Consider the following 26,374-nt stretch of genomic DNA (forward strand, 5'->3'; position numbering starts at 1 on the left):
CAGAGGCGAAATGTTTCAGGATTGCCCGTCCGCCTGCCTGTATGCTCCACTCTCTTTGAGTTATACTTCGAGGAAATCTCCTCACATCTTCTATAAATGTTGGTTTGAGTGCGTCGGAGAGCTGCTTAGACTCCGACGATTGAACGTCGAGCGCAATTTACAAACAACTCAAGGGGCCAAACACTTAAAGGACAACATTTTGCACGTCTGACGTGCCGTGACGTCTGACATTTCTGACGTCTGACAAGATTAGTTGACAAAAGGGACAGAATTGTGCTATTTAAAGTCACTTGCCAATTCATACACCCCTTTCATTTGCCAGTGTTTGGATATGCTGTTATTGTTCAACATGTTTCAGAGAGATTTTAATGTATTGCAGTGATTTCAGCTGCTGCACTGGCATTTAAGTGAGAAGTGTATCTCAAATACCCAGAGCCCAAATGTCATAGAGTCAGTAGGCGGCAGCTGAACTGATCCTGCCTGCTCCAGGGCCAACAAGATCCTTTCGCTGTTTCTTATTTCCTTGCTTAAACATATTTCTTTACCGTCCTGTCATTGCCGACGGTGCAAGCAGCTTCTAGGCTGGTAAACCGCCGAGGCCGCCGTCGGGCGGGGAATGGTCAAACGTAGCCTTTGTCCTCGCATTATTGGATCAGGTCCTGGTGCTCGGTGGCCTTCCGCCCCAAGGCCTCTTCTTGCTATCGCACAGACAATTCAAACAGGATTGCTGTATTTACTTTCTCATGCTATATGAGGTGTCAGGGATATTTGGACAAGTATGGCTTTCTCCTCCTTCGTCCCCTCCACCCCTCCTCCAGTGACATGCAATGCTATGTTGGCCTTGAATCGATTAAAGCAAAGAAGAGATAGGCTGGCTTCTCAAAAGTTTGAACAAAGTGATCTTCCACAAATCCAACTGCTTCTTTGTGATCGGATATTTGATGGTCCTTGAACGTGCCTCAAGGTGTCAAGACTTTGGCCGGGATAATAAATTAGCGATTTAAAGCACCACGCACAAGTCTAGAGAGGATGTTGGGGTGTGACTGTCTTTTCAATAGTCGTAAGGATTTTTTTATGGAGAATATAAATCATGGTAAGACAAAAAAAAAAAAAGCTCTGGATCGATACTTTAAATTGTCATGAGAAAAATAGCCGACCGGATACATTTCTTCACACTGACATAAGCTAAAGTTACACCATAGATCAGTTTGGCCAATTTAAAAGACAAGCTCTGTGCCTGAATAACACTCTAATCATCTCTATTCTTTTGCAGGTGATGCCATAGCTCAACTGACAGAGGTGGGCCCGGCCCTGCCCGCCCAGTCAGACGGACGCGTCACGGTGTTCAGCGATCGGACAGGCATGGTGAAGGCTGCCCGCTTGCTTCTATCATCAGTCACTAAGGTTTTGGTCCTGGCCGACCGCATTGTCATCAAACAGATAATCGCATCACGCAACAAGGTGAGGCGACGAATCACTGCACATGTCATCCCTTTTGCAAAACAACTAGTCTATACGCATCAACACACACACACACAAACATAAACCTTTAGCAAAATCCTTGCTGAAGCTTTGCGATACTAATGGGCAAGCGCAGTTGCTCTGAAAGAAAACAGAGACCGCATAAAAATACAAGAGCCAGAGCGTCTCTCTCCGCTCTACCCGGCCGTGCTCGTAGTCAGACGGACAGTGTGATAGGAATGTAGGTGTAGGCCAACAGCAGAATGGAAGAAGGATGCCTAAATCATGACTGGTCAGTCTCATTGAGACGGACAGTCGACAGTGCTCTGCTCTCCTTTACTAGCAAATGCAATTACTTTTCTTCCTCCTCTTTGTCTGGCGTGGTTTAAAAGCTGCTGCCTTAGCTCTGCCAGGAAGCCTGTCTTCAAGCTTTGCTACAGGTTATGCACTGCCTAATCTGTTTATAGGCACCGCCTTTATTTTAGGGCTCTCACCTAATTATATCACGCAGGAGCCTGAGAAGTACACGGGGGATAAATGAAAAAAAGTAACAACATATTAGTGGACTATGCAGAAGTAGACAGCAAAAGCATATAAACTAAAAATTAGAATCGGGGGGGGGTCGCAGGCAGATTCAAGGTGGGCTCAGTGAACGGAAATGGAAGAAATTTGTATAAGCTGTTAATGTCGCGGTGCATTGTGCAACCTATATAGTACTAATTTGCTTTACAATGTTGTGAGATAAAAACTTTGGGGGTTTTATGATGGATTTAGAAAGGGATAAATACAGGAAAGACCTTTTTCCATAATCCTTCATGCAGTACCTATATCGCCTATCATGCACTCAGGGTCACGGGGACATGGGAGTCTATCCCAGCAGTCATTGGACGAGAAGAGGGGTTCACCCTCCAGCTGCAGGGCAACATATGAGTCAACAACCATTCACTCTCTCATTCACATGTCTGGACAATTTAGGGTCTCCAATGACCCTCCTGCATGTTTTTGGACTGTGGGAGGAAACGGAAGAAACTAGAAGAAACTAGAAGAAACCCAACCAGACATGGGGAGAACATAGAGACTAAACACAGAAAGAAGCATGGAAGAATGGAAAATTGAAATTGCCGCTGATCTTGTCACCCCTCTCAGGTCCTGGTAACCCTCGATCACCTGGAGAAAGTCACCACCTTCCAAGAATTCGTACAGATTTTTAGCCAGTTCGGCAATGAGATGGTGGAATTTGCCCACCTCACCGGGGACAGACAGAATGTGAGTAAAATGAGATGCAAGAGCTTCCAACTCTTTCGACTAAATCATCTATTCACAAAAACACCACAAAGACAACAAACTCATCTGTGGCCCCATACTGGCCTTTTGTAAAAGCTGCACAAGAAATGAACCCGATGAAATGAGTTGTAGTTTAATTTGATCGCCGATCATTGCTGAAAGCAATTTTTGATTGTTTGACATTGTATTTAGGTAGCTAATATTCATTTTGACCACCTTGACTACACGGTTTGCATTAAATAGAAAAAGATATGTGCTTGGCTATCTTTCAATCGAGATATAAACACAAGGTATCATGGGTAATGAATCATATTCCACTATTCATTGTTGTTACCATTATGCTGGAGGCGATGCATTTTCCTTGCAGTACATTAGCTATATGTAGCAGCATATTTGCTAAACTAAACCTTTGCAAAGCTGTCCAAGTTAAGGGTTCCAGACTGCTTTGATGCACACAGTGTTCCTCTGCAGCTAAACCAAGTCGCCTGCAGAAATCGATGTAAAGTACAACAACTGCGTTATTGAAAAAGGCAGGGAGCCCCCCCCCCGGAGTTGACAGACATTCCGGCGGTCCTCATTACAGCTCAAACTCGTAAATTCCATCCACTCATTTGTTTTTCTTTCTTGTCATGTTTATTCCATTTCGTACACTGCAGTGAGCATAGCCAAGCTTTCACAGAGGGAAAAATAACGACCGATCATCACACTGACTTTGAAATCTATGGTTATCTGCCAGAACGGCTCGGTTACTTCGCTATTCAAAATTCAAATTCTTCCTAATTTGGGCTCTTTCTCTGTTGGTTACGCACAAAGATGGAATGAGCCGGTCAAAACATAGCCTGGCTTCTTTTCTCTTCCATTTACACCTATTTTTTTTTAAACAACAAATAATTTTAATGATTTGTGTCAGTTTTTTATGTCCCTTTATACTAATATAAAAGAGATTTGCTTCCCTCTCTTTGGACACCCAAAGATTTCTCAGAAGTTGTGATTGGAGTAAAGCCTCATATTACCATCTGCTGTGTGCATGTGTGTTTGTTCATGTACACGCATGTGTTTGTGCTGCAGGACTTGAAGGATGAAAAGAAGAAAGCCAGGATGGCAGCGGCTCGAGCGGTGCTGGAGAAATGCACCATGATGCTCCTTACTGCCTCCAAGGTAAACAGTTGGCATGTTAACAGTGGACCTCTGGCCGTCGGCCACGGCTTATATCTGCTTTAAAATCTTTTTAATATTCAAAATTTTTTACTAGAGTAAGTCATATATGTCATTTTAATAACAAGAAGGGGAATATTTGTGGATGGAAAATATCAAAAGGGATAAAAGTAGGAAAATGTTTCACAAGGAGGAGAGCTTTGACATTTCACTCCCAATCCCCTCCAAAGACTTGCCTGAGGCACCCAGATTGCGAGTCGGCGAGGATCAACAAAGACGCTGTGTTCCACCGAATGCGCTGTGCCCTGGAGCAGGTCATCGAGATAGTGACGGAGGCGCGGATCTGCGGGGAGAACAAGATCCTCCCCGCCAGCATCTACAATGGCATCAAGGATTTCAAGGTCAGAGAAGTAGCCCTTAAATGATGTGTATGATGGCAGTGCTTAAGGTCAGATTTCTTACTATGACTATGGGATGCTGGCAAAGTCGAGACTCTCTTGTGGTAGGTGAAGTCATCATGGGTCTTTTTTTTCTGCAGCGTAAAAGAAAATACTACTAAACTGCAGCCTGAAGTGTCTTTTTTGTTTTTCACCATTGAACATTTATAATGACTAATCTTCTCTCCCTCGGGCTGATGAAAGAGAATAGCATTAACTTTAAAAAAAAAAAAAAACAGAAGGTGATATTTTTCGGACTGAAAATGAGGAGAGTATTTTAATAAAAGGACCACCAGATGCTAATTTATTAAAATGGATGGCTTTAGTAAATGGGTTTTACTCAAAGCTATCTGTCAACACCAGGACCCATTAACAAAGACAATAACTACTTCAGCAAAAAGGAGGGTCTAAAAACAGCAGTGTCACTGTGCATTTGATGAATCCAGTGCTTGACTGATATACCAGTCAGACTTATTAATCAACTGTAATTAACAGCATACCTGAGATAAGCTGGTGTGTATACTAGCGCAGACAAGTTAATTTGGGTTTATAAGTGATAGACCAAGCGAGGATGGACAGTATGTTACGTTTAGATTAATTCACAGGCATTTATGCCCATACTCAGAAATTACAATAGAGGTTATGTATTTATCATTCTATTTTATTTTCATATGGAAATGACAAATCAATTCTGAAAGTATAAAATGCATTTCAAAAGCTTGCAGAATCCCCTGACTTATACGCTGATCTAATTTGAAGTCCTTTCCGAAGATAAGCATTTAAAGTTTTTTTTATTGTTTTTCTTTAACATGTCATCTCCTGGGCAGCCTGACAAGGCAGGCGCTTACACTGTAACAAATCAGCGTTATTCTGCTTTTTCTTCAGCACCACTTTTGATCGTTCTATTGGCGATTTATAAGAGAGGAATCTACGTTATAAGTAGCAGATGGCCTTGAAACTCATCAGACTACATGCTTTGCACAGTCTGGATGCTGTTCGCAGTGAATAATTAAATCAGTTTAATCATTTTTACTGCCTCTGGATTATGTTGTGGACCCAGACATGGCTTTCACCAATGTAGGACAGTAGTAAGGATATTTCCACTATTGCTGACCATCGAGAGAAATTATAGAAAAAAACCCTGCTCATCTGAACAAGTTGATTACTTGTGCTATACAAGAGATGAGATGAGAACAACTTTATTTATCCCGAAGGAAATTGTTGTGCCAGAGTTTCAAGTAAAAAAAACATAACAGTAATAGATAATAGTAGAAAGGAGGAAGAATAAGAAATACAATGAAATATGAATTGTCTTAACTGTTTACTGTAACTACAAAGATTGAAGATTCCCTGCAGTATATCTGTATACCTGCTTGCTCCACTCCTGCTCCTCATTGGCATGGACAGGAGAAAGTTTGCCTAAATAATCCATCTTTTTGAGATTGTGATAGACAAGATCTCAAAAATCTCAAAGTAAATATGTAATAACGCTTAATGATGACTTAATATAAAATGTAACATTTTTCTTCTGAATGTTGGATATTGGACAGTCTTCCAGTTAAGTGCCCCACTGCTGTCACCCATCCCTCAAATGCCCCTTCACCTCAACTCACCTCCTCTCCAACCCCCTCCTGTACAGTCCACAGTGGAGTGCCTGAGGGAGAACATGTACTCCTTGTCACCCCAGAGCGTGGGCGGTCAGCTAGAGGTCCTGGTGGAGCGGACAGAGGATTTTACTGATTCAGCCTATACCAGCCACGAGCAGCGGCAGGCTATCCTTAGCTTGTGCCAGCTGGCTCGCCAGGACGCTCAGCAGCTGGTGCACGCCTGGACTGAGGCGGTATGTTGGCACTAGCAGTCACACTCTCACAGATGCACCTACAACAATATTCATAAACAAATATTTAGCCCTGTGAAAAATAACAACCGCGTGGTCATCAAAGGAAGTTTTATAAGCAAAGAGGACAAAATCAGGAAATAAAGCAGATACAGGAAGCTCTCCACACAGAAAAAAATGATAGACGACTCAAAACTCAGTTGCTTGTTTCATTCTGGCTCTGCAATTGCCTTGCTTTATTTTCACCCATCCATTTGGGAGCAGTAGAGCGTAATTACCCACCTAAATAACTATTTTTTACACAGCCCGATCAATCTAGTGGAAAAAGTTGCGCAGTATTCGTCGTCGCGCTGCCATTCATTGTACTCTCCTTGGCTTTCAAAAGCAACGGACTTACGAAACACAAGTTGTTATATTCCAGTTTCTTTTCCATTCATTGTCAAGTCTTTGCAGTGTGCTGGGAGTGCACGGATAGGCTGCTGCTGCAGAACTGTACCGTAGTGCCTCATCATGCTTTTAAAGTTGAAGGTCACCTGGGGAATTGAAGAGACCAGAACACTGCAGTAGTTTCAAACCACAGAGATGCTTTGTGGAATTAAATATTAACAGGCAACAGAGAAACAAGTGGCATAGTGAGCCATCACTGTGAAATACTTACACACACACACACACACACACACACACACACACACACACACACACACACACACACACACACAAAACAGTGTTAAGTGGGGCTTTATTAATTGATTTAATTTCCAATCATTATCGGTGTAATTTTATCCCAAAGTGAACTGTCAGATAACCTAGTCTATCATGCCAGCCATTTATAAACTACATTGCGCGCACACACACACACACAAACACACACAAACACAAAGAGAGAGAGAGAGATATGTGAAGTTGCTAATTAACCAAAAAACAAGCTGTGAAAAGATAAAATTAGACTGAAATGAAAACTGAAGAATACCAATATATTCCACAAAGTGTCAACATTACCTTGGGTTAAAAATGAAATGTTTTCAGTTAAGAATATTATACACACACACACACACACACACACACACACACACACACACACACACACACACACACACACACACACACACACACACGTTTATGTTTTCTTAACTTCGAGGTCGCATCGAGATGAGCAGCCGCAGTAGCAAGCTAACGCAGAGCTAACATTTGACTAAAGCCAGGTGCTAGCTAGTAAGTGCTGCTCTCAAGAACGAAACCCTAGATCTATGATATGAAGAAGCTCAAAAAAACAATAACGGTTGAATAATTTCAAGTAAAAGCATACATTATTGTATGTTTTTGTATGTACATACATTATTTTTCAGACTGTCATCTTTCAAAATGTTTGTATTTTAAGAGGATGCACATATAGATGCACGTTGTCAAGTTTCTCGAAGACACAGACCTTTTGTGTGCGTTAACAAATCAAACCCAATAAATTACAAGCTTGAATGCTTTTACATACCCCGCAAGAGGTGAGAAATCTGTGATTTTTTCCTCGGGTTTGGCAGATCCAGTTTGACCCAGGTGTGACATTTCGCACTCGGCCAGGAGTTCTGGAGCTGCATATTAGAACATCGGGGGAAATCTTCATAGGCCCCGCCCACTTTAACATACGTCATGGCTGCTAGGAAAAAACAACAACAACAATAATATCGCGATAGCACGTTGACAGAGTGAAACTGCCACCAGTGGTCGTTTCACCGTGTTTAATGTGAGGATCGATTTCCCCCCGCCACCCTTCGTTAACCGTATGCTTCGTTGTGGCCTCTGCGAAATTGTCAGGAAGGCCATCTCTTGCGGAAGACGCTCTCCTCTGGGCAAAACCCGCAGGCCACTTCTTTCCAAGAGTTACTGGCCATTTGTGTTGCTTTATACGCTTTATTAGACGTGTTTATGGATTTTTCATACATGCCTTTTCACTCTCATATCCCTCTTTTACTGCGCCAGCCTTCCACGCCGGCGTCAAAACGGGGAAAGTTGGCACTTTCGCTTATCCGCATTAACCACGCCCACTAGGAATTCCTGACCAATCACACAATAGGGGGCCTGTCTGATGACGTCACGTAACACTTGCAGCCCTGGGAGAGCGACATAAAAAAATCCAATTTAGGTTTATGAATTTAGTCACATTAGCTAACAAAGAAACCCACTCAAATGTACTGCTTCCATGCGCTCCATAATATTTCGATACTCAAATGAAGAACTGAGCAGGACAGTTCAGAGTGGGAACCATTTCTTTAACAACACTCATCATTCTGGCATTCTGGCACAGATATTGCCTTTTTTTAAGATGGAAAAATCACAAGAACATCGTGAAGCCTGTCTCACCGACAGATGAACGTATCACTCTAAACCGGCGCTTCCATAGCGCTCAAACCACTTCAAAAGCATGATATTTGAATCTGTTGTCAGAAAAGAACCCTAAAATCAAAAACTGAAACTATCCTCTTCTAAGTCAATGACGTCTCACTGTGTTTCCAATCTTTGCAAATATGTTGTCGTTCTCTCTCCGGTATAACAACGGTTACCTTTTGTGCGGGATTGTAAGACGATAAAATGCCTCATGTTTAATTCCATCCCTCCTGGCTGTCTTACTGGAGCAGCAGTCTGTCCACGCCAAAGAGGCCACGGAGGACATGGAGGTGGCCATCATCAAGACTGGCCAGAGTGTCAGTGAACTCAGACGTGAGGTGAGCTGTAGCCTGTCTGCCCTCTGATCCGACACATATGGTCTCACTCTCAGAGATAAACAAATATGAAAGTTTTCTGAAATACTTGCATGCATGTGCTACTGCTCTCCCACTATTTTACCCTCACTTCTTAAGTAAAACGTTCTAATATGCTAATCGGAAACCCTCATCACTTTGCGTCTTGTAACCTATGACCTCCCCGCAGCTCCATAAGGTGGCAGTCAGCCGAGCCTCAGACTTGCTGAAAGTCCACGGTGAGCAGCTTCCCTTGCGGGCCCTCAAAGCGGCGGGCACGGAGGGAAACCTTGAGGCAGTTGAGGAGTACTCACGTACGCTCACTGAGCAGAAGGAGCAGCTGGTGGAGGTGGGTGGGAGCGACTGCAGTATTTTAAAAAAATTTATGATTACCAGACTTAATCTAATCCTGAGGTTGTGGTATTTCGGGTTACCCTGTAAATTCATTTACTCACGGCGGCCCACGACAGAGAAAACTTTAGCTCTTGCATTTTGATATGTTTGCAGTTTCGTGTTTTGACCTGCCTGTGTGAGCTAATATCAGCCTCTGGAGTTTTCCAGAGTAGATACGTGGGGAACCTATCATCCCACTGTTTTGCACGGTTACAAGTACTATTGTGCTTCATTTTATCCACTGATTTTACATTTCTTGTAATATTTGCTTACATTGCCTCTGATACAATCGGATACTGCGCTTCACCTCCACACATATCCTGCTTTTAATCACCCCTTTTTGATCGGCAATGGGTTGAAGCAAAGTAAACCTGAAATGAAAAAGAAAAATAGATCAATAGCGGCAGTAAATAGATCAATGTGGTGCGGCGGTGGGTTTTCTTTTTGATCACCTCGTACAAGGTGACAAGAAAGCGCTGCAATTAAAAATCGGTAACATGAAATACAAAAAGGCTTGGAAGTAGTACAGCTGCAGTCCCGTACTGAGACGTCATATGGGAAGGGCTGGGGCTGTGAAAGCCCAGGAGATGGAGATGGATGTGCCGGGAGCCGCCTGTCACAAGCACTTGTTCATGCAAGGAAAACATACAGCCTGAGATGAAAAAGAACACGCGGCTGAACGAAAGCTGACATGTTTTGTTTTTATGAAAACCCGACACCAAGCAGAAAAGTGGATCTCTAGTCTCTTTCACAGACCCCCTCACACACACACACACACACCCACGCAGTTTCGTGCGTGGTCTTCAGTAACGCATAGTCTCACTGTCCTGACGATTTAAGGAATAAGTCGGGTTTTTCCCTAGTAAAACGCCTTTTGCATATTTCACTAAGTGGTCATCAACAATTTTACATCACTGCAATTTTGCTGTCAGTGCAGCTAAATCCAGATCAGGTCATTAAACAATCCAAGAAAATAATTGGGCTCGATTAGCAGATTTTCAACCCCCCTCCGGGGATTCTTTCCCCTGTGTTGACCGCAGAGCTGTCGGCTGCTGTGTCACGTATCCGGGACGGAGCCGCTGGAGATCACCTGCATACACGCAGAGGAAACCTTCCACGTAATTGGTCCACAGGTAATAATAACAACTCCGAAATCTCCTCCGGAATGCGTTGTTATTCTCGATTTATTATTGATCTTCCGCCCATTGACTTGGCGTGGAAATGGCAGCAAACAAGAGGAGAGAAGCAGGCCACAATGCATAATGAAGGTTAACTTTCATTAAACTCCAGGCCTATTTTGTTCAGTTCAGCATATAATTGTACAGCAATATTCGCCGTTTTCCTGGAGTGAAATCACACTACGGGGAAGCAGTAGGGAAGGGAAACAGAAACATTAGTTCACCCCCCCCAACCACCCTCCGTCTACCTCCTACATCTGCCATCCATTCCTGATGGCTGCGAACAAGCTGTCCACCTAGTGCTCGTATCCCCAATCTAATTATGTTTGCTCTTGGAAACTGTCCATGGAGGTAATTATCCTGCAATGTAGAATGTTCCTGTCCTCCAGCGCTAATGTCAGGCCCCGTATGACTCTGTGGTAATGACTCTGTTCCTAAGTTCAAAGGTCGACCGATCAATAATGGAGCAGTTTGGGCTGTGCCGCGGCAATATCTGTGTGCATCTGAGGAAGTAATAGAGGGGTGGCCTGGGGGTAATTGCCTATTAACTACAACACCATGGGGGCTTATTTCAAACATGATGTCGTTCTCTTCCTAATGCGAAGGTTTTTAATTAATATTTTTGCCCTTGTCATTATTGTTGTCTCGTAGTTTATCACTTGTATGTTGCTTTCAACTCTTGTCGGCAATGCTGACCTAACGCTGCCAAACTTTCATATGTGGGCTGAAAAATGTCGGTCTTTATTTACTTGACTAGAAACACACACACACACATATATATATATATATATACATACACATATACATACATACATACATATAAAATATACATACGTATGTAAACATATATATGCATTCATAAAAACACACATACATATATACATATTGCATTCATAGAAAAAAAATCACACACGTGCATATATACACACGTGGATACACACCTAAATACATACAGTATATACACACTTACATATATGTATACACATCCATGCTGTATGTATACATATATATCCTCAGCATCTTAAAACAATCGCCGTACATGAATACAAAAATACATACACATACATACATATATACTGTATGTATATATGTATGTGTGTATTTATGTGTATGAATGTATGCATGCATGTATGTATGTATGTATAGATAGATAGATAGATAGATAGATAGATAGATAGATAGATAGATAGATAGATAGATAGATACACACATATACATGTATATCCTCACCTTCTCAAAATAGTCATGTGTCAAGTTTTTCAGAAAACACAAAAAATTGAGCCATATGTTGATTAACAGGTTGATTCAGGAAAAAAAATCATACAAATATGACACAATAAATTGTACATACATGCATTCATGCATACATACATATACAAACAGGATATATGTATAGTATACTCTATCTCCCAATTTATAGAGGAGAGCAGCTCTGGGTTTATTTTTCTGTATTCACTGCAAAGAACAACCGATATTAAGATCGTAGCGTCTCCACCTGGAAACAGGATGCTGAATCTCTAACCGTCTCCGTCGGACAGATCATCTCAGCCGCTCAGACGCTGGCCCTGCACCCGTCCAGTAAGATTGCCAAGGAGAACCTTGAGGTGTTCTGCGAGGCCTGGGAGTCTCAGCTGTGTGACATGGCCCTGCTGCTGCGAGAGATCAACGACGTCTTTGAAGGCAGGCGAGGTGTGTGTTTGTCATGTGGATTACTTGTTTACTCTGAGGTGGGGTGGGGGCTGAACAGCGAGGCACATGTGAAAAGGACCGAGGGAGTAATGTGGAATCATCGTATTGCCCATAGAAACTTAAAGGGCAAAATGTAATAATAAAATCCTATATGTATGTGTATGATACTGTAACAGGACTCATACCATACATTCATTTCGTCTCCCTTATTCATTACTGCTACCTGAAGGTGCAAAATCATGCACAGATGCTCATCAAATTTTGAAAAATATTGGCAAAAGTAAAAAGAGCCGATGCATATTTCCATCTGCTGCAGCTGATCTGCAGGGACCGCGCCGACGGCGTTCCGTCTCCTCGCCCCTCTCACACTGACTGTTTCATTTGCGCTTCGATTAGCGGCGCTCGTCTTTCGGAATCCTGATTGGATATTATCGGTGCATTTTGAGCTTTTAATAGCTGTTATTCCTCTCACATTCACATGCCGTTGGGTGTCAAGTCACCTTCACCTCAGTGTGAAAACCGCGTCCTTTTTGTGACCTCAACGACTTTATATGTTTAGAACAAATGTTTGCAGTGTCTGAGCCTCAGGCGGGTTCTGTACGTGACTCACCTGGTTTACTGATGTATTCTTTGGAGCTCATGAGCTTACTGTGTCAGCAAGGTGCCTCGGTAAATCGCAGAAAACAAGTTTAAGGCAGATTATTTAGAAAAACGAAGAGGAACGAGAGCACCGCAAAACTAATACTAGCCCCTTCTTCCGTATGACATTTATTCATATCTATTGTGATTCAGCGCCACCGCTGACCTGTCAGTCAAGAAGTAGCCGCCGTAACCCAACCTCGGTTATATTCTTCTATTCCATAGTGCTTTTGAGAAGTGGAACCACGAATAATGAACCGGAGTCTTCACTGAGATACGAAATCGAGTCTGAACGATACCACCTTCACACAACAGACAAAGACGCCACTTGAAGAGGGGGGAGGGTTCAGGCATTGTTCTGCGTCTATTTTAAAAGTTGACGCTGTCAGATACACTAATTCAACAGTCCGACCTTCAATAAAGTCCTTCTCTTTGTCCAATCACTTTTTCATCCGTAAAGCAGGCAGAAAAAGAATATTAATATATATATATATGCGTCTGTGTGTGTATATTTAAATATGAATGGTTGTATGTCTCTGTGACAAGCGGGTGCGCAAATGAACACCCCGCCTCTCGCGCAGTGACAGCTGGGATAGCTGACTATAGGATAAGCAGTATAGATAATGAATGAATGAATCATATATGTGTGTGTTTGTGTGTGTGACACACACGCATACATCTATACACCCACACACATATATATAGATATGTACATAAACACATAAGGATGCACATGATCCCACACAAGGGGAGGTTAATATAGTGGATATTCACATTCATCACACTGCTGTGTCATAAGCATAAAAGACAGAAAGTAAAAACAGTGTTTTTTTTTTTTGTTTGGATTTCACCTCACTTTCACTATTTATGCGGCAAAGTCAAACGAGATGACTCCCAGCATTCATATTAATGGCAGCGGATAAAGATGTGGGAGGATAGCGATAAAAACAAACGCAAACAAATAAATAATAGCACGACAGTAATTACTGTGTAATTGTCATTGGCTGTTTTGATCATGTGAAAGATTATGAATAGGTGCGCATTCACTCGGTGGGAACAAGTGGGAGATTTTTAATTTAACTCGATCAACATTGAAACATAAAACCGATGATTATGCGATGAGACGCTCACTGTTTAGCATATGCTCAGATAATCACCGCGGCCTTCTGTTCGTAGGAGACAAACGTCCTTATTTGTCCCTCCCCAGACCCGGGGTGAGTACCACACTGTCATGAATATTTCAATAATTGGATTGTTATCATCTTGTTTAACGCTGTCCTCTTTTTTTTTTTTTAACTCCCTCAGAAACACTCCGCCAACCTAAAGTCGGCCAAAGCGGTGAAGCTGGATGCAGAGGTAGGACGCATCTCCGGGTGTGGGAGCGGTACATCACATCCCCCTCCATCTCCCACACGCCGACAGCGGCGTGTTCATCACCGGGAAGCTTTCTGTCACTTGCTCGAAGAATTGATGGCGTTCGCAGGGGGGTAATAGACCGCCATTTGTTTGGCCGGCAGTTTTTCAATGGGACTAGGCTGATCGTAGAACTTCTGGGGGTGTTCACGTGAAACCAGGTTTCGGAGCGTTTTGGGATAAAACGTGAATTTCTAACATCGTCTTCCACCTGCCGGTTACGGAGATCCATTTGCACAATATCGGCATTGCAAGGGTTACATTGAAAATCTGCCGCATAGTGTTTACATTTTCTCTGTAACGTGTCAATTCACGTTTATAATCCAACTTAAATGAGTTGTTTTGATGAGGAAGAGGATTAAACCGTGGCTTTTTGGGGATCGACTGGCCCGGTTCTGAGATTACAGCTGCATTATTGCATGAATAATGTCACAAAAATAACAAGAAAACAAGGTAGTTTTGTTACTCACCTAGGGCGGTATGGTGGTACACTAGTTAGCGCTTTCGCTTCATAGCAAGAACATCCCCGGTTGGATTCCCACAGCGAAGCCTCCACGCTCTCCTCATGTCTGCGTGGGCTTCCTTCGGCTTCTCCGTTTTTTTTTTCCCACCGTGCAAAAACATGCAGGAGGTTCAACCATTCATAAGAGGGTGAATGGTTGTACATCTACGGGGCGTGAATGACAGACTGAATGGTTTATGTCTCTATATGACTTATGAATGAGATGGTGAATGGTTGTACGTCTGTATAAGACGTGAATGAGAGTGAGGGGTCGTATGTCTCTATATGATGCCGTGTGAGTGACCGCGGGACTGGTCCAGGGGGAACTCCGCCTCTGAGCGCTGGATAAGCTGTAAAGATAATGAATGAATGTTTCCCATTTATTCCAAAATTATAATTTGGAAAATTAACCCACATTACAGGACTGTCTCAGAAAATTAGAATATTGTGATAAAGTTCTTCTGTAATGCAAGTACAAAAACAAAAATGTCATACATTCTGGATTCATTACAAATCAACTGAAATATTGCAAGCCTTTAATTGCTGATTATGGCTTACATCTTAAGAAAACTCAAAAATCCTATCTCAAAATATTAGAATATCATGAAAAGGTTATTATTGTTTTTTTTTTAATTGCATTACAAGAAGATGAAGAACTTTATCACAATATTCTGATTTTCTGAGACAGTCCTGTATGTCACCATGTAACAACTGACTTCTAGTTCCCTCTTGAGAGTTAATCTCTGTCTCGGTGCTCAGGAGCAGTCCAGCATGGCCAAGCTGGGCCTGGAGCTCCGCCTGCTGTCCTCGGACGTGGACGCGGAGGTGGAGAAGTGGGAGGAGCAAGAACACGACATCGTCCGCCAGAGCCAGAGCCTGGCCAGCATGGCCTATAACATGTACCTGTTCACCAGGTAGAACCCAGACACCTCGGCACCTCTTCAAAAACTATCAATATTCACCAGGCAGACGTGGACACACACACACCCACACACACACACACACACACACACAAACACGGCTGTGACTCACTGAGAACAATGTCGTTACCATTCATCTAAGTTACAGGTTTTGCTGATTTACTGGTGATGCGTTTTTGTCCTCGTCCATCTTTCCCGCTCATGTGGCTCTTTGTCTGCTTCCCAGGGGGGAGGGGCTGCTCAAAACAACACTGGATCTTTTTCATCAAGCTGAGGTACGAGCGTCCACATTCATCATCCCCCGCACACTGTCCCGCTTTCCTTTTTCTCCATACGGCCGGAAAACATATGTGTTTCATTAGATCCGATATACACTGCGGCTGTCGGGAAAATATGTAAACATTGGGAAATATTACGGTCCCCGGTTCAATTCCGACAGGGAGTCTCTCCGTGTTCTCCCCGTGCCTGATTTCGTGTTACGAAAACATGCGCTTGCCGCGTTGGACACTCAAATTGCTCAGATGTGTGAATGGTTGTATGTCCGTAAGTGACGAGTGAATGAGTGAGTGAATAGTCGTATGTCTATATGACGTGTGAATGACGAGCGGACGATCGACTGGAGATCGGCCGGGGATGTACACCGTCTCTGCCCGACGACAGCAGGGACTGGCTCCAGCACCCTCATGAATGCACGATAACATAAAAATGAGCAGATACCCCGTCTCTTAATTCACTTCTCCTCGCGGACCAGACCGAGTGCTAAACGCCACTGGTCATATGAGGTAATCTCACGGCTGCGCGGGGAAATCCGGGGGGAACCGGAGGATCCACAGGATTGCCGCCGTCGACGTGCAGAAATCTGCCGAAGGAGAGCCAAAAAATTCAAGGGACAATTGATTCGTTTAGGGAGCGAGCAAAGGAGATAAGAGGAGGAAGACGAAGAAGACGGGGTGGCGGCGGCGGGGACCGGGAGATATGTTGCTGAGAAGAGGGGAAAGTGAAATCTTACAGCATTTACTGACTCCGCTTTTTTGCAATCAAACTGAATCCGTCTGGAAGTGAAGATAATGTACGGGAGAGATTAGACTTTCTGAATATCTTTCCATATTTGTCTTCTCTGAAGGTTCTGTCTGAAGAGGGGCTCCAGCTCTGCTCGTCCCTCCGCACCTTCTCCACTCAGGTACGAGCTTCTAAAACTCTCTCCTTATCCATCACGCGCACTGCGCCAAATGCGGCCGTTTTGCAAATACAACAGGTGCACGAAAAAAAAATCTCTTGGAATGTGCGAGTCAAAGACATATTTTGTAAATTATATCCCAAAGAAATCCTAAATGCTGACGGGCGTCAGCAGTGGAAATGTGATTATTTTCCACCGAGCGATAACGCTCCCTTTGTTTTTAATCTATGGAAATCAAGGATGAAAAAGAAGACAAGATGCTTGAAATACCGCATTGCAGATCCTCAGCTTCTCTGACAGTTAGAGTGAAAACCTTTAATGGACTTTGCGATTTCCGGAAAGGTGGAAGATGCAAAGTTGAATGGGAACTCGTGTGACATTGGTGCTTGGCGATTGGCGGAACCCATAAGCCACACCCATCACCAGATACTTCTTGCTACTGTGGTCACTGGTCGTCTGTTTTCTTGCGATAAATGCAAAGAAACCAGCGGGAAACGGACCGACGAAGAGGTCCAAGCTCTTCTGGCCTGCTGCGCCGCAGAGGGGTTTCCGAGGCGCGAAGTGAAACAAAAGCATTTGGGCCAAAATAAGAGTTAGCTAACGGCGAGGTTTTTCACACGGTTCGGTGCTCAAGGTGCAAGCAGCAGACATTTGTGTCAAAACCGGTCCCTCGCTGCCCACGGGAAAGCAAAACTAAAAGGTTCCCCCGGTGGAGGCTGGTTTCTGGAACCAATTTGGAGCCGGACAGTTCTCAGAGTTTGCCTTCTTTTTGTCAGAAAGTGGCTCCTGCACACACAGAGGAATTCAGTGTCGGGATTGATTGTTGATTGAACACGCTCATGGGAAATGGAAGCGTTTTGTTCACAATGACCTTTGACCTCAAATCGCCCAGTCATGTATCCAGACCTGTGGCGTCATTCGCGAAAACACACGGAAAAACCAGCAAACAGAAATGACCGATTTTTTTCCTTGCACTGAAGTAAACTTTTAATCTCTCTCTTACACACACACACACCTGTGCCCCCCCCCCACCCTCCTCCACCCCTGACTAGCGGCCTCCCAAGCACACACTCCTGTTTGCAAACCCTATAAATCACTCAGTGGGGGGAATGAAAGCTGCCACCCGCTCCGGCCGTCCCCTCTTCCTCTCCGAGCCCCCCACCCCCTCCGCTCCCTCATCTCGCCTCTCCTCCAACCCCTCTTTCTCCAGGTCTCCCGAGTTTAAACAAATAGCTCTGTTTGACAGCCATTAATGATCACCATTAGTCTCCGACGCATCCTCGTGTGTATGTGTGTTTGCACATCTGGCCGCGCTATTCAACTTTCACGCTCCATGATTAATTACGATCACGGGCCGAAGGAGGCTGTCTGTCTCGCCCTCCTCCCCCGTTGCAGCCAAAACTCACTCCTGGCTCGACGTAGGAAGTTGTTTTATACGAAGCGGTTCTCGCCATCTTAACGCGGGGTTTCGTGAGAGGGGCGTCTTTTTTCAAAGCGTTCGTGTTTTTGGGTCAGCTGCGGTCATGGAGCCGCCGTACACTGACGCCAAACCCCACCACCACCACCCCCCAAGTGAGACCCGGGGATTTACTCAGCCGGATAGATCATGACCTGACTGTTGATGCTGGATTACAGAAAGCAACGCTTCATTTTCATTTATTTCACCCCCTCCCCGTTTTTCCCTTGCCCCTTTGTGTAACGTTTGAGGACCAGCACATTAAATCCTCTCCAATAACTACAGGCCCCCTCACCCCCACCTCACCCCGTCTCGGCTAATCCCGCCGCTTTGGCTGTCCTCGAAGTCTACTAACCTGCCTGTCGTCTTCTCTGTTCCAGCTGGTCGACGAGGAAAAGGCGGCCGTGGTGACAGAGACCGAGAAACTGGCGGCGTTGTGCCAGCAGCTGCAGACGGGGGCCAAGACTCCCGTGCAGGGCAAGACTGCCACCTTCCAGAAGGTACTCCACACTGCGCCTTTCCAAATACCTCAGAAGGCCAAAAATCGCACAGATTTTTGGCGTTCTCTCACAGGGGTACGAAACTATTTCGGGGACATTCCAGGACGGATAAAAACATCACCATGTGAGGAAAATACCGCCTCCACAGCCTGGAAGAGGAAAAACAATCGTCGCTATCATGTTGTCACAACAAAATGGATTGTTTAAAACAAGACTGTTTTACCAGAAAGTGGTCTGCAGGCATTTTCAAATAAAGTCAGATTTTATTTATACGCGTCAAATCACAACACAGGGGTCTGATGATACTTTCCACGACGACGCCCTTAAAAATGATTTACAGGAACACCTGCAGAAATCTGATCTAATCACAATGCGGGCGGCCTTCTGCCTCGACCGCTTTGGGTAGAAAAAGAATGAGCGAGAGAAGACAGAGCGATAGAAAGAAACAGTGTCATAGAAACAGTAGCGCTAACCGCTACACGGTAGCAGGTGACTAGGCACGACACATTTTGTGGAAACATGGATGAATTGAATATGGTTCATATTATCAAGCGAGGAGGTTAATGTTTAAACATGTAATATCGATCAGCCGAGCCTCACTCGGGAGTGTTACGTCACTCCCGGCTGCAGGGGGGACGTCCGGGCCTGCGAGCTTCGCCGATATCGAGCGTGAGATGAATGAGTGTGTAGGCGGGATTAATGAGCGCTACGGGTAGTGATGAGTCGCCTCGGGTCACCTTGTTATAAAAGGAGAAGGGGACTCGATGGGGAACGCTGCATCCTCCGCTGATTAATGAGCGTTGTCTCGTGAGCCCAACGTTCCCCTCTGCAAGATTCCTCGAAAGCGACCGACCATCAGCCACCTCGTCGTCACAACGCGTTTTGTCTCGCCTCCAGGTGGACTCGTCCATTCAGAAAACCAGAGGCGTCTTGGCCGCCGTCCTCGCCCTCCTCCCCGTCTGCAACAGGCTGAACAGAAAGGTAACCCGCCGCTGAACAGGACCCGACGCCGGGCCCTCTGGTCAGCTCAGATTGATGAATGCCGGACCTGATGTCGGGGTCGAAGTGACTCGTCAGGGAGAAATGAGAATGAAAAGAATTCTAGACATAATTCAAAACCACAAAAAAGTGAATTTGATTTTCTTGCCACACGGCAGGAAGGTCTCTGGTTCTTCCAGGTTCTCCTCTTTCCTCCCACGGTCCAAAAACATGCAAGAGGTTCATTGGAGACCCTAAATTGACACATGCATGAATAAGTGAATGGTTGTTCGTCTCTATGTAATGTTTGGATGAGAGAATTAATGCTTGTATGTCTTTATGACGTGTGAATGAGAAAGTGAATGGTTGTGTCTCTATATGGCATGTGAATGACTGAATGGTTGTATGTATTTATGTGTGTCCCTGTAATTGAATGGCGACCGCCCTCAAATGAACCCCGCCTCTCACCCAAAGACAGCTGGGATCTGATTTATAACTAACTGCAGGATAAGCGGTAGATAATGAATGAATGTCTATATGATGTGTCAATGAGAGAGTGAATGGTTGTATTTCTCTATATGAGAGCCTGGGTGCAGGATGAGTGGTAGAGATAATGAATAAATGAAAAAGTGAATGAGTGAAAGCTCATCAAAGAAGGCTGAAAGACATAAAATGCACTGAATGGAAAAAGTGATAACTTTACCCGCCACATTAGATATTCAGGATCACTGGATTTTCAAAAAAATCTATTTTGCACAAAAGAAGTTACTGATATTGGAAATATTAATATTACTACATCACATTTTTGATCCTGGCAAATGTGCATCCAGCTAAACTTCCAAAATTGCTGTTTTCAGCATCTGATCACTTCCCTCACCATTGTTTACTGCACTTTACCCAAAATACAAGGAAATATGTGTATTTATCACTTTCATAAAGCATCATCTTTTCTATTTGCAGTATAAGTCAGAGAAGAGCAGCCTGGGTTCCCCTCAAGACTGGAAGGAGCGTCGGGACGCATCCACTCCCGTCAAAGATGACACCGTTCTCAACAGCAAGAATGAGTTTGGGGTCAAATCCCTGGAGCAGCACATGGCTGGCCTCAACCTTCTGGAGAGCAACTAATCCCAGAAAGATCCCCACGCTTCTTTTGTCCTCCTCTCCACATCTCCCCCCAGAGCAGCACATAATCAAACCAACCTCACCTTTCTGGGGAAACTTAATCTGGGAACCCCCCTCCCTCCAACCCTCCTTTCTACCACGCGGCGTCGACAAGATCAGACAAGACGGAGGCGCGGAGCGGGGTAATGGTGGTTGCTCGCATCCCAATGCATTTCCACTCCACGCCACTAGATGGAGACAATCAACCAAGACTCTAGACTCCCACTGAACACTCCAGCTACCAACAGTGGTAGTTGAGGTGAAGATATTTCTTTTTAGGGCATCACCTCAGCCACACGTTTGTGTGTGTGTGTGCGTGTGTTCACTATGTGCCTCTGTGCAATGAGCCCATTTGCTTTATGTTGTTTCCCGTAACGTGTTGCACATCTTAGCTGACCCCAAAACTGGAAACAAGGCTGAACATCCAACCCCTCCGCGCATGAAGCCGTCATCTCCAGACCCCTCTACCGGCTCTCAGTCACAGTGCTCTAGTGTCTCATGTCATCACCCCGGTAAGCCGAAAAGCAGCGTCCTCCTATCAGTGTTCTCCGTTCTCCTTGTGCCACATTAATAGAAGAACGCAAAAAGAAAAAAAAAAAAAAACACATTAAGTGATGCCAAATACGACTGTCCTCGTGAGGATGCTGTGATTTAGAGCTCTGCTTCTGTCACCACCGGAGGCTCTCTCTCTCTTTCTTTTTGTCCTCCAATAATGACTTGATAATAATAAATTATACCGTTGACATATTTTTGGATCTCACATTATACATATTTTTTTTGGATCATTAGATATTTCGGTGTATAATGTAAAACCTTTTCCTCATAAAGATTGTTGAGTTAAATTGTTATGAATATTATCATGGAGAAGCTGCTTGTGGGTTCATAAGCTTTAATTGGTTCTATATATACACACACACATATATATACATATATATATATATATATATGAGTGAAAGTATAGCTCATGAATGAAAACATACATGAAACTAATTAAAACTTTGACCATTTGAATTTATATATAGCTATGTACATGCACACAAACGCTCTAGGTGTAATACAGCAGAACAACTCTACCATTTACTTTATGAAGTGTTGCCTTGGTTGGTTTAATGCCGAGAATCAGTTTGTAAATCTGACAAATTCAAAACAGAGGCATTTCTTAGACGTCGTTCATTAATCGGATTGGTGAAATCTACAGTTCACACAATCGCGCCAGTGCAAAACGGGAACAGAGTAAAAAAAAAAAGGGCCTTCATGTGATTTTGATTTGCAGCATTGTGACCTGAAGTCCTCAGGAAATGGACTGTCGCTTGTTTTAGTCAACATGAATGAAAAAGTATGTCAAAGTTAGTCAGAGATTATTTGAAAATGTGAATGAATGCGTGAATAAACTAATAGGAAAGCGTATTAAGCATGCCTGAAACAGGGCGGTTCCAAACAGAAAATGTTTTACTGTCGTCACATTGGCACTTTCAGTTCCCCTGATGAAAGTTACTGAGACGTCACTCCCAGACCACAGGGACCAAATCAAACAGCAAAATTCACAATTGGCCTTTTATCGATATCTTCCACCTGAGGGGGAAAGTATTTTGGTTGAAGAAAAAGGACGTGAAACTGAAAGCTGTTTCCCGAGAGCAATACACTTCTACTGGGTGGCCTTCATGACACTGATTTAGTAATGTTTGGCTTGGTGGTTGGCAAAGCGAAAGTTGAGGGGCGCGATTGTTACCGAGGCTGTATAGAGTCATCGTACTGAGTATTTGTTGTGTTGAGTGTTTCTAACACTCAACCTGGGCCACGGAAATATGGCCAAAATATTTGAAAATCCCCTGTGAACATACTCCAGACTTCACCACTTCTGTGACATAAGGATGGAGGGGGTAAAGGCGTGTGTATTGTCAGGGGTGATGACTGACCAGGATAACCTGTACACTCGAACATCACTGGACTGTTCATTTCAAAAAAGATGTATTTGAACCACCTTTCTCGAAATTCGTCGCTCGCCAGAGGGAGGTTTTTGACCGACACCATCAAATCACAAAGACAGAGGGTTTTCGCCTTCGTCGCCAGTTCGATGTGATGGCATTGACTTTGGTACACGTTGAGAGTCGAAGGGACTTAAATGTTAAACAAATGAAGCTCTAGAGAGGCTCCGCGCTGTTTGGGAGGAGCTGAGGATGCTGTGTAATGTAGTGATGTTACAGCGACGTGAAGAAATCATAGATCTAGTTTTGGACTGTACTCTTTTCAAATGAAAGGTGAACGAGAGACATAAAAAAAGCAAATAAACAATATTTTTCTTAAAACACTGTCTTTTTTTTTTGTTTTTTTTTTAATTTGATATTCTATCCAAAAGAAAAAAGGCAACAACAAAAAATATATATATATTTACAGTATATATTTATCATGCTTCCTGTTTTTTTTTTTTTTTTTACTTTAAAATGAGAGAAAACATAAAAATAATAAATAACATGTCAACCATATGTGAAGGCACGGCGCAGGTGGTACAGCTCACTCCTTGGCGACGCTCCTTGAAGACACAACGCGTTCAAACTCCTCTCTGCTCAGCAGGTTCTCAGTGATGCTCTTGCTCTCCTCAAACTTTGGCAGGATGACGGCAATGTAGCCCTCGGTGGAAGGCTGCTCACATTGGACAGACATCCAAGCACAGGCTGTTTAAATTGACTCTTGTCAAGGTTCATCAACAAAGGCTCCAGAGCATAAACAAGAATTTTTATTTACCTTCTCCAGCAGCAGTGACGGGGTTTCTAAAATAGACTCGTTGACCTCAAGAAGGCGTCCTCTGATGCAGCTAAAATGAGGAGAGATGGTGGTTAGCGCCAATAGTGAAGTCAGGACTTCACACACAAAGGCACTGGCGTACCTGTAGATTGTGTATTCTGTGTCATCTGTGCACGTGATCCTACAGAGGGGTGCAAAATCAGTGAGGAACTGCCCTCCCTATTGTTTAGAGAGAAGAAAAGATGGGAGTTGCGCGACCAGCAATTCATGAAGCGTCGACTAGCAGATGAACAATACAAGATCATGAATTACTGGAATAAAAAAAAAATTACCCGCTTGGATTTCCCCGACACTTTGTTGTTCAGTCGACTGCAGCAGTTGCTGATCTGGTAGTTGATGTTTTTGACCGTTCGGTCGTTTTGCAGAATTGGGTGAGTCTCCGCTAAAGTGACAACACATATTCTGTGGAGAGAAAACACAGGGGTCAATTTAATGTGTATGATCTTTCAGTCTTTTGGTCCAGTTAGAACAGTATAATATAAACATGACAAAAGTGCTCATTTTAAGGGTGTCAAATTAAATCAAATTAAGGTCAACTATTCTCTTAATGACTAAAACGCAAACTGAGTGATTACAGCAATTAAGTATCCTATTCTAAATACATCCATTCCAATACACATTGTTTTTAAAAAAAAGTTTTGGTTTATTTTTTGGGAATATGTTTCAATAGAGCAATATTACAGAAAAATACAATTCAAAGTCAACATTATGCCGCGTTATTTGGAAGGCAGTGTCCACAATTCTAACAAAAATATGAATGGTTATGGGTAGAGGTGCAAGTTAATCTAAATGAATTTTACATATAGCAAAAGAATGTTAACAAAGGACTCTATCTTGTATTTGTTTTCCAAGACATTACCTGTTTGAATGTTGCAAGATGCAGTGATCCTCACACGGTTTCCCCTTCATGTCTAAGCAGGCAAACAGCAAAAATTGCAACCAGTTAATGATTAGTTTCGGATATCCAATGCGATTAATTGTACAGTCCAAACCCCAATTTTTACAAAAGTTGTCTTGTTCGAGAAGCTGTACTATGGTTTCACATTTTTATCATTTTTCTTCTCGAGTCAATTTCTCTCGACTTTGATATCCCCAGCTCAAAAAAAGTTAGCTAGGCTAACAATTAGCCTCCTAACAGCTAACAATAGAAGCATCTGGAATAAAATGGATTTACCGGGTCTGTACCATCGTGTGTAATAACGATCTATAACCGAAGGCGCGTTCACTTCCGTGTCTTTTTGCTCCTCGTCGTCCATCAAAAGTTTCGGTTCAGCATGCAGTCTGGAAGAAATGGACTGCAGCACCTTCAACACAACTTCATTTGGACGGACATAAATCTGGGTGACACAAAGCGGCGCGTCGCTCTTCACAATCCGAGAGAACAGACGGTTAGTTCCGCGTTCCCTGCCGATACATGCACGGTGCACAATCGAAGTTTAAAAATAATAACTCACTAATTTTGAAATAAAATAAAATTTAATGAAATGAAATTAACATCACATTTAAGAGATCCTGGGAGTTGAAAGGACTGCCAAACCTTTATATTTATATTGTTAAAATAAAAATAAACATCAAAATTAAATTGGATTTAAAAATAGACTTAAAATTAGACTTAAAATTAAAATTAAAATTAAAATTAAAATTAAAATACGACCAGTAGAGGTTAATGGAAATTTGGCCTTGCATAATAAATCTGGATAAGAGTTCTTATTGACAGCAGCGATTATGACACGTTGTGGTCTTCTTCTCCTTTTGGCTTTTTCTTTCAGGTGTCACCACTTATCTACTTTCCTTCGAGATGGCACAACAAGTACTCTACTTCCTGTCTCCCTGAAAACACAAGCTGTTGTTGTCCAATCATCTGGAAGCTCTCCCTGACACCCAGAGCTCAACTCTCAATTCCTTCCTGAAAACCATACAACACTCCTCCCTTTTCAGCTTCCACCACTTTGTCCTCTGCTCTTTGTCCTCTGCCCTCTTGATCTTCCTTGTCACAAGAGTCATCCTTCAAACCAACATCTATGCTGTCCGGCTACACTCTCACCTACTTTGCAGTCACTTTCAGGTTACCACGTCTACCTGTGTGCTCCTACGTCCGCTCTTATAAGTTACCCTATGTTCCTGTTTTTTTTTTGGAAAAAAAATGTTCACTACAGCCATTTCCATCCTTTTGCAAAATCTACCACCATCTGTCCCTCTGCGTTCCTATCCTGTATACCAAAATCTGCCCATCACTTCTTCATCCCGTCTATTGCCTTCACCTACATGTCCATTGAAGTCTGCACCAATTACCATTCTCTCATCTCTGGGAATATTCTGCATCACTTCATCTAACTCATTCCAGAACTGCTCCTCAAATTCACATCCCAACTGCAGGGCATAGTCACTAATAACACTGAGCATCACACCTTCAAATTCCAGCTTCAGACTCATAAGTCTATCTGACATTATTTTCCCCTCCAGAAAATTCCTGATAATTTCCTCCTTCAAGATAACTCCTACTCCATTTCTCTTCCTGTCAGTACCATGTTAGTACAACTTAAATCCTGCTCCTAAGCTTCTAGTCTTACTACCTTTCCACCTGGTCTCCAGGACACACAGTATATCCACCTTCTTTCTCTGCATCATGTCGACCAACTCTACCTTTTCCTGTCGTCGTCCCA

The 26,374-nt window shown here is 43.3% G+C and overlaps 2 protein-coding genes and 1 long non-coding RNA gene across 7 annotated transcripts in view; 1 reads left to right on the forward strand and 2 right to left on the reverse strand.

Moving 5' to 3' along the window:
• The window catches only part of LOC147216320 (uncharacterized), a 62,853-nt gene extending 44,149 nt beyond the window's left edge, over positions 1-18,704 (reverse strand). Inside the window, exons 1-6 of one of the 4 annotated variants that reach the window (XR_015109122.1) lie at positions 18,626-18,704; positions 7,661-7,822; positions 6,572-6,707; positions 5,951-6,048; positions 4,363-4,432; positions 4,137-4,276 (exon numbers count right to left, since the gene is read on the reverse strand). This is a non-coding gene — a long non-coding RNA (uncharacterized LOC147216320). Of the gene's footprint in view, positions 1-4,136; positions 4,277-4,362; positions 4,433-5,950; positions 6,049-6,571; positions 6,708-7,660; positions 7,823-8,110; positions 8,617-9,569; positions 9,671-18,625 lie in introns of those variants that run through there. The other 3 variants (XR_015109123.1, XR_015109124.1, XR_015109121.1) reach the window with 3 other exon arrangements.
• Positions 1-23,215, forward strand: part of ctnnal1 (catenin (cadherin-associated protein), alpha-like 1) — a 73,178-nt gene extending 49,963 nt beyond the window's left edge. The window contains exons 3-19 of the mRNA XM_086177765.1: positions 1,274-1,461; positions 2,608-2,727; positions 3,814-3,903; positions 4,131-4,301; positions 5,977-6,177; positions 8,802-8,888; positions 9,094-9,252; positions 10,337-10,429; positions 12,013-12,163; positions 13,979-14,016; positions 14,108-14,158; positions 15,477-15,631; positions 15,864-15,912; positions 16,761-16,817; positions 18,651-18,770; positions 19,668-19,751; positions 20,709-23,215. Of these exons, the coding sequence (XP_086033891.1) occupies positions 1,274-1,461; positions 2,608-2,727; positions 3,814-3,903; positions 4,131-4,301; positions 5,977-6,177; positions 8,802-8,888; positions 9,094-9,252; positions 10,337-10,429; positions 12,013-12,163; positions 13,979-14,016; positions 14,108-14,158; positions 15,477-15,631; positions 15,864-15,912; positions 16,761-16,817; positions 18,651-18,770; positions 19,668-19,751; positions 20,709-20,873 (1,979 nt within the window). The 3' untranslated portion in view covers positions 20,874-23,215. The remainder of the gene's footprint in view (positions 1-1,273; positions 1,462-2,607; positions 2,728-3,813; positions 3,904-4,130; positions 4,302-5,976; positions 6,178-8,801; positions 8,889-9,093; positions 9,253-10,336; positions 10,430-12,012; positions 12,164-13,978; positions 14,017-14,107; positions 14,159-15,476; positions 15,632-15,863; positions 15,913-16,760; positions 16,818-18,650; positions 18,771-19,667; positions 19,752-20,708) is intronic.
• abitram (actin binding transcription modulator) lies at positions 22,918-25,037 on the reverse strand. Of its 2 annotated transcripts, none has more exons than XM_086177766.1 (6): positions 24,886-25,037; positions 24,571-24,622; positions 23,984-24,113; positions 23,794-23,870; positions 23,652-23,721; positions 22,918-23,549 (listed from the first exon to the last, which is right to left on the reverse strand). In XM_086177766.1, the coding sequence occupies exons 1-6, from the start codon at positions 24,965-24,967 to the stop codon at positions 23,421-23,423; spliced, it is 540 nt and encodes a 179-aa protein (XP_086033892.1). In that variant the 5' UTR covers positions 24,968-25,037; the 3' UTR covers positions 22,918-23,420. The 2 variants fall into 2 exon arrangements, with proteins under 2 accessions (XP_086033892.1, XP_086033893.1); XM_086177767.1 differs by having other exon boundaries at positions 24,897-25,034.
• Between the last annotated feature and the right edge of the window lie 1,337 nt (positions 25,038-26,374).

The sequence above is a fragment of the Fistularia commersonii genome, chromosome 30 (genome assembly GCF_037954325.1).
Source record: "Fistularia commersonii isolate RoL2024-O1a breed Wild chromosome 30, RoL_Fcom_v1.0, whole genome shotgun sequence".
In the NCBI taxonomy this organism is placed as follows: domain Eukaryota; kingdom Metazoa; phylum Chordata; class Actinopteri; order Syngnathiformes; family Fistulariidae; genus Fistularia; species Fistularia commersonii.